At 45.6% G+C, this 8,368-nt stretch overlaps 1 protein-coding gene across 1 annotated transcript in view; it reads right to left on the bottom strand.

The window, feature by feature from the left end:
• Positions 304-8,368, bottom strand: part of LOC109840830 (putative glutamine amidotransferase-like protein RP404) — a 9,494-nt gene continuing 1,429 nt past the window's right edge. The window contains 2 exon segments of the mRNA XM_020409622.1: positions 304-532; positions 7,357-7,376. Of these exon segments, the coding sequence (XP_020265211.1) occupies positions 304-532; positions 7,357-7,376 (249 nt within the window).

The raw sequence follows: 8,368 nt of genomic DNA, 5'->3' as shown, positions 1-8,368 counted from the left end.
CAAAATCAAACTGTTTTCTGGAATCGAAGTATCTAATTTTCATTCATATATATACCGTTATAAGAAACATGATAAGACAAAAGATACAGATAAAAAGCAACTTGGCTTTAGTTACTTACACAACAATACTAGGAAGGAAACACTGAAGCTAACATTTTCCTTACTTACACAACAATACTAGGAAGGAAACACTGAAGCTAGCATTTCCCTCCTTTTCAAGCATTGAAGGAAAGTTGAAAACAGTTTATCACGTCAACACCTAAACAATTACAAACTTCTCATATATATACCTGTGGTATTTATTCACGGAGCCATGACTTTCTGCTCCAACATTTCAGCACCAATTTTACTCATCATATTATACAAGGAGAGAAGATCAGACAGATGCTCCGCCGACATATTCTCCATGACATCCCTCACCACCTTCTCCCTCTCCTCGCTCACCTTCAGCCTTTCAAGATATGATGATGCATTCCTCACTGTCACCCCCATCTGCTTCAGCCACTTCTCTTGTTGCAGGCTCAGTGCGGTGCTCAACTGCAAAGATTAACAAATTGTAGTTAGAATGAATGATTAGTACTTATTGGAGATAGGAGTAGTATTCATGTAGCCTGTTTGCGTCGAAAATTGATGTATTCATTGCGGTATTCATAACAACTTTAGTCGTTACAATGAAAACAAAAAGATTGTCTTTTTATAAGACTTTTACACAATGAAAATAAAAGTTTACAACTCTCGTCAAAACAAACGCAGAGATCGTTTATCGGTCTTCTGCTTGCGTGGGTTCTTTGCCTGTGCCGGGGTTTATCCGTGGACCGCCTTAGATCTGGATCCGGTTGATGGAAAATTCGGCAGAGCTTCGCCTTCGCCGAAGAAGTATTTGATTTGAAGCGCTGAGATCGACCAAGCGAAATCAGGGCTCTTCTCGAGATTAAGACCAAGCCTAATCTCAAGGGACGGGAACGGGCGTCGGATCTCTCGAACTCTCCTTCTTTATGCCGAAGAACTCGCCAAGATCTGTCAACCCTCGCTGAAATTCGTGCTCCTTTGACTCCACAATCCGGCAGCACCTTCTCGTCTTGATAATCAATCGCCCTGCTGAAAGGAGGCCCTAGGCTTGTATTTATAGGGCTTCGGAAGCGGTTTATTTGGATGAGAACAAGTGATTTGGCCTTATCTTTAGTCAATAACAGCCTAACCACGTTTGTAGATGATATCAAGTCAGTTTGGATGCTCAGGAACCAACAAATCTCGAGAAAAACCATCAAAAACCGAACCGGGACGAAACAGTGCGCGCAGGACAAGTCTGACCCGCGCTTGCACGGGTCGGACCAATCCGACCCGCGCTTGCGCGGGTCGGACTGATCCGTCCCGCGCTTGCGCGGATCGGAATCATCTGACCCGCGCTTGCGCGGGTCGGATTGATCCGTCCCGCGCTTGCGCGGGTCGGATCATTCCGTCCTGCCCTATAGGCATTTTTAGACGCCTACAGATACCCCCTCCAAAGTATTCCAGACTCATTCTTTTATTGAGGAGTCTGGAATGCTTTGGATAAGATAGGCCATCTCCTCAATTTCGTAGAGTGACCTTGAACTATCTCAATTCTTAACTTCTTCAGTCTTTAATCTATTCATTGTTTCGTCGAATAGGTGAAGTTCTTCCGGCGCTGCGTTTATCGTCTGACCGCTGTCGAAATCTTGAACTGAGATTGGTGTGTAACTTTCTGAACTTAGCTCGTGCCATTGAGTTGGCTTTGAACTGATCCTCCTCGTCGGGAATTCATGTCTGATTGTAACTGAAGTCCTTGGAGTCATCTTTTGCCTTATTTTGGCGAAATTGCTGATGCGTTGACCGACATCGATCTTTACTGTAACGCGTTGACCGGCGTTAACACAGTTTATACTCGTACGTTTGCTGGAGTCTACACAGTTTAAGCTCTTAAGGCATTGGAGCGTGAAGGTCCCGAATGTTGGGCTGGCTGCAGGACCAACTATTAAAGCTGATTCATCTGCACGTGTGGATCTTATCCTGAAGTTTGTTGGATGTTCAAGTCATGAGACCAACTAATGAAGCTGATACGTTAATGACTCGTATTTATAGAATTTTTGGCAAATTCTCAGCCATCAACGGGTTTGATAAGCCTTTACCGACTACCGTTTGAGTCGGGCTAGCATGCGGATTGTTTAAGTCCGTTCCGCATGTAACGTTATGCTAAAAGAGTTAACTCTTTTAGTGCTACGATATTGAATACGTAGACTTCATCTTTCTCCTGTGAAAAGACTAAACAGCGACGTGTATCAGACGTAGACTTTAAGGTTTTTGGCAAACCCTCAGCCTTCAACGGATTTGGCGTGCCTTTACCGATTACCGTTTGAATCGGGCTTGCATGCGGATTGTTTAAGTCCGTTCCGCACGTTACGTTGTGCTAAAGGAATGAACTCCCTTAGACTTGAGGCTACGATATTGAATACGTAGACTTCGCCATTGTTACGGGAATAGGCTACCCGGCAACGTGTGTTAGACGCTGACCTATCCCTACTTAGGCTTCGGGATAAAAGTCCCCAGATTAGAATTCTGGTGTCTTCTTCAATCGGTGAAAGACTAAACCGGCAACGCGAGTTAGGCGTTGACTTATCCCTACTTAGGGTTCGAGATAAAATTCCCCGCGCGTGTGAAGCACGAATTTTGGCGTTATGAATAACGACCTGCCACAATGTCGAATATGTGGACTTTTATCCTTTTCACGGCAAAAGACTAACCAGCAACGCGTGTTAGGCGTTGACTTATCCCTGCTCAGGATTCGGGATAAAATTCCCCATGCATAAAAGGCATGGATTTTTGTTGCTACGATGCTAAATACGTAGACTCGGTCATTTTTACGGTTAAGAACTAACCGGCAACGCGTGTTAGGCGTTGACTTATCCCTACTTAGGCTTCGGGATAAAATACCCCAGATTGGATTCTGGTGTCTTTTTCAATCGGTGAAAGACTAAACCGGCAACGCGTGTTAGGCGTAGGCTTATCTCTATTTAGGAATCGAGATAAAATTCCTCGGGCATAAAGTGCGCGGATTCGAGAATTACGTCTTTTCTCAGGGTAAAGACAAACCTGAAAACGAAAGAGGAAGAATTTTATATTCTATCTTTCAACACTGAAGAGGAAGAATTTTATATTCTGTCTTCAGTTGGAAAGGAAACTCGAGGTGGGATCTCCACCCCCAGAATCCGGAAGGATGAAACTAAGAGTGGGATCTCCACTCCGAGAATCGGAAAGATTCAAACGACCCTAACTTTTATAGGATTGGTTGCTTGATCCAAGAAAAGAGTTCCTCATTTATTGAGGGAAAATTCCGATTTCGACCCTAACTTTTATAGGTTTGGCTGAAAAAAGGAAAAGATGGAAATCTTTCGTTCATCGAAAGGGATAACTCAATCTTAGTCCTAACTATCTGCAGGTTTGACTAAGTGAAGTTGGAGACAATCCTAACTTTTATAAGTTTGATTGCTCAATTTGAAAGTGGACCTCTCGTTCATAGAAGGAATCGAGAGGGGAATCTGGCTTTGGCCCTAACTTTTATAGGTTTGACCTGAAAGCAAAAGGGGTGGAATACAAGTAGTAGTAGAAATACTGGTTTGTACTAGCCACTTGATGGAGGATTTTGATGTTAAGTGATCAGGACTTAACACGTCAAGCTTTGAAAATTACCATGAACTGGCGGATAAAAATCTTAGTGGACCCACCGTCAATTAATTTGACCAGTGGGGGATTTTGTGAGGAAAGGTTGATCTGTCGTCAAACACCAATAGGAGTTTTGTGAGGGAAGATTGATCCATCGTCAAACACCAATAGGAGTTTTGTGAGGGAAGATTGATCCACCGAAGCGATCGAATCTCGTCTCAGCAAAAGAGTGTTCGGAAATCATAGTGGGGGTTTAGTGTTTATCACTTTGTTTGTAATGATTGGGTTATCTCTAAAAAAATTACATATAGTATTTTTTCGGGAACTCCTCGTTACATGAATCATCCACCCCCAGCTTCTTCGCGAAACTGGGTTACATGATCGGGTTATCCTTAAGAATATTACATATAAAAATTCTCTAGGAACTTCCCGTCAACGGTAGGAAACAGTTTAGACTCATATACCAATTGGAGTATCAGGGAGCAGTTTAACCTCTTATACCGGTCGGAGGATTAAGAAACAGTTTATACTCTTATACTTGTCGGAGTCTTATCTGCGACTTAACTGAGCGATATAACGCCGGCTTCAACCAGGGTTTGGATGCTATTCTTGAGAGCGAAGCAAACCTTGGTGGGATGAAGGATCCTTCTGTGGTATGCACAATACTTTGGATCCAAAATGTTATCAGCTTCCTCCTGATTTGTGATGGGTGGAAGCTTAATGTTGTTGTTTTCAAGGAGAGATTCGAAGATGGCTGGAACGTCCTCGTCCTTGAAAGAATACTCTTTTTGGAGTCTCGGGTCCGAAGTCTTTTGCTGCCTTCGGGATTGCTGTTGTGACGTTTGATTTGTACTAACAGCAGCTGCAGGTGCCTTGCCCTTATCACGGGAGGCAAAGTTTGAGTTCGGAGGATTGGCCGTCGGTTGGCTCCTCTCGGCCTTCTTCCTTCAGAGGAAGCGTTCGGCTTGTTCACCGCGCACCTTCAAGTTTTTCCAAGTGTTAGACGGTGCGACTCCCATAACTTCCAATATCTCAATAGATAGGTTGTTATGACATGTCTGGAGGATGAAGTCCTCCGTGATCGGATCTCGGCAGTTCATTGCTTTATTCCGGAAGCGCTTGACGAAGTCGTCGACTGTCTCGTTGCCATCGGTCGACCGAATGCTTTCCATCGGTCGACCGACGAGATTTTCGGTCGACCGACAAAAGAGCCATTGGCTCCTAACGGCTATTTCCTGAGCAGATTTCTGGGGGCTTTTTTGTCTTTTGTTTTGGGTGTTTTTGGCTGAGTTTTGAGAGGGTATATATACCCCATTGCTGATGTCTTTTCACCGGAGATCATACCCAAGTGGGACTTGAAGTAGATCAGATGTTGAGTGGGTGAACCCTTCCCGTCAAACGGCGTGAAGTTAATCAAGTTGAACTTCGCCGGGTATGCTATTGTGTCCCACTCTCTTGGATATGGACATGGAATGCCAGTCCTCTTTACCTCTCGATCAGACATTAGAGCGTTGATTTTACTCTCGAGATCTTTCATTTTCTCATCCTCGCTCGTATCGGGCTTTGGACGATTCTTAAGAGGAATAACGGGGCCACCCCCAGCGTTGTCGTCTTTAGTGGGGCCACCCCCAGCGTTTTGGTCAACGAGAGGGTTATCAGCATTAAGGCGTTCATCCACATCTGAATCGCTACCTACTTGGTTAGCAGCGTTGCGACGGCTGGATTCGCCCATTTGATTGGAAAGAGCCTGAATCTGTCGGTCGTGCTCTTCCTTCATCTGTTGCATAGCCGTTTCTATTTCGAATTTAAATGAATCCAAGAGGAGTGGCGTCGGTTGACGTGCCTAGGGAGAGGTTGTAACCGAGCACTTGAGGAGGAGGACACGGGCTAGGACCAACACTTAGTGTGTGAGGTGTGATTACATAGTGATTGTATTGTGAGGTGTAAACGTTGTTCGGGTGAACGTAGAAAACCCGGTTGTGATAGTGGAGATCTCCTCGAGGTGAGGAGCGGGGACGTAGGTCGTGGGGACCGAACCTCGTAAACATATCGTTTTGTTTGTGATTGCATTGGCGTTCTTATTCTTGTTTTCATATCTTATATCGCCTTTGTGTATTGCTCATCATATTACCCTATCACTTGTGTAGATTGTTTATTTTACCCTTGTGTTAGTTCATATATCCTTGCTCATACATTTGTAATATCTCATTGCTAGGATATATCCCTTGTTCATATTGTTTATCCTAGCTCATATATCTTGTTGTATTTTATACTTGCTAGGATAACTTATTAATTAGTTTTAATTGGCATTTAATCGGATTAGATTAGCATAAGACCCTAATCACCCCCCCTCTAGGGTCTAACAATTGGTATCAGAGCTTGGTGCTCTTTGATTTAAGGTCTAACCACCTTGAGTTAAAGATCCAAGTTATCTTATTTGTGCTAATCTAGTTATGATTGCATTTGTCTTGCTTGCATATGTTCATATATATATCTTGAATATGAATGTATTTTGTTTAGGCTATAAATCCAATGTTGCTCCTAAATTCATTAATTTTCCCTATGCACAATGGGCTTCTAGATTTAAACTATTTGTTGAATCTAGAAATATTGACTTATGGAAAATTATTGATTGTGCTTATATTGTGCCCACATTGGAGAAATCCAAGTGGAGCGATCATGATAAAAATCCACGTTGTCACGGTGCCCCGCCGGAGGTACGGAACTCACAGGGATCGACGAAACAGGTGTAGAACATCTTCTGCCTTGACTCTGGCGCGGGTCAGATTTAAGTGACCGACGGGTTGGAGGGTCGGATTCAAGTGACCCGCAAAGTGGATGGACCCGCATTTTTCGATCTTTTCGGCCGCCGTCTTGGACTTTGGCCTCCAAACTTTGTGCAGTTTCTGTGGCTTCTTTTCCACTTCTTCCCTCTGCAATCTTTTGACCTCTTGCGCAAGAATTCGCGCGCGCGCAAGCAGTACGCGACGCTTTTTGATCCGCTCTTCAAGAGTTGAACGGGTCCTTTTGACTTGTACCCATTCACTTGTTGGTGATTTGGAGGAGAGGGCATTTTTCCGCTGTTGGGGCGCTTGACGTTGCCTAATTTTCAGATCCGTCTCGTAACGGATCCCGTCAATTGACTCCAAAGCCCTAACGAATTGGCGCGCAAGGTGTTGGTGCTGCCTTTGGCGAACTCTCTTCAATAAAGTGGGTACGCCTTCTGTACTCAACTCCTTGATTGAGGAGGAGTTCAGATCTGCAGATCCGGACTCATTGGAGATCCGCTCTTCAAGAGTTGAACGGGTCCTTTTGACTTGTACCCATTCACTTGTTGGTGATTTGGAGGAGAGGGCATTTTTCCGCTGTTGGGGCGCTTGACGTTGCCTAATTTTCAGATCCGCCTCATAACGGATCCCATCAATTGACTCCAAGGCTCTAGCGAGTTGGCGCGCACAACGTTGGCGCTGCCATTGACGAGTTCTCTTTGATAAAATAGGCGCGCCTTCTGTACTCAACTCCTTGAATGAGGAGGAGTTCAGATCTGCAGATCCGGACTCATTGGAGACCGGAAGGGCGTTGTAAGGTTCAGCTAGCGCAACAACGGGGGCGTTGATCTTCCTTCGCTTGCGAGAGGCGGAGGATCTGGAGGAGGAGGACGACAGATATTCCTCGAACTTCAGTTGGTCGAACTCGTACTCGACCACTTCTTCAACCGGAATGTAGATCCAAGGTTGCGACACGACAGCTCCGGCAGCGAAGCTGTTGGCTCCCACTGTGGTCGCCAGTTTGTTTGCGTCGAAAATTGATGTATTCATTGCGGTATTCATTACAACTTTAGTCGTTACAATGAAAACAAAAAGATTGTCTTTTTATAAGACTTTTACACAATGAAAATAAAAGTTTACAACTCTCATCAAAACAAACGCAGAGATTGTTTATCGGTCTTCTGCTTGCGTGGGTTCTTTGCCTGTGTCGGGGTTTATCCGTGGACCGCCTTAGATCTGGATCCGGTTGATGGAAAATTCGACAGAGCTTCGCCTTCGCCGAGGAAGTATTTGATTTGAAGCGCTGAGATCGACCAAGCGAAATCAGGGCTCTTCTCGAGATTAAGACCAAGCCTAATCTCAAGGGACGGACGGGAACGGGCGTCGGATCTCTCGAACTCTCCTTCTTTATGCCGAAGAACTCGCCAAGATCTGTCAACCCTCGCTGAAATTCGTGCTCCTTTGACTCCACAATCCGGCAGCACCTCCTCGTCTTGATAATCAATCGCCCCTGAAAAATGGAGGCCTTTGACTCATATTTATAGGCCTCGAATGCGGTTATTTGGATGAGAACAAGTGATTTGGCTCTATCTTCAGTTAACAACAGCCTAACCACGTTTGGGGATGATATCAGGTCAGTTAGAAACCCCTGGAACCAACAAATCTCAAGAAAAACCATCCAAAACCGAACCGGGACGAAACAGTGCGCGCAGGACAAGTCTGACCCGTGCTTGCGCGGGTCGGCGCGATCCGACCCGCGCGAGCGCGGGTCGGACTTGGCCGACCCGCGCCACCGCGGGTCGGCCATGACCGACCCGCGCGGGCGCGGGTCGGCTTGGTCCGACCCGCGTCGCCGCGGGTCGGACTTGGCCGTCCCGCGCCGCCGCGGGTCGGCCTTGGCCGACCCGCGTGGGCGCGGGGCG

Source organism: Asparagus officinalis, chromosome 1, assembly GCF_001876935.1.
Source record: "Asparagus officinalis chromosome 1, Aspof.V1, whole genome shotgun sequence".
Taxonomy (NCBI): Eukaryota; Viridiplantae; Streptophyta; class Magnoliopsida; order Asparagales; family Asparagaceae; genus Asparagus; species Asparagus officinalis.
Note: the sequence above shows the minus strand (reverse complement) of the source record. Positions and strands in the feature narration are given on the sequence as shown.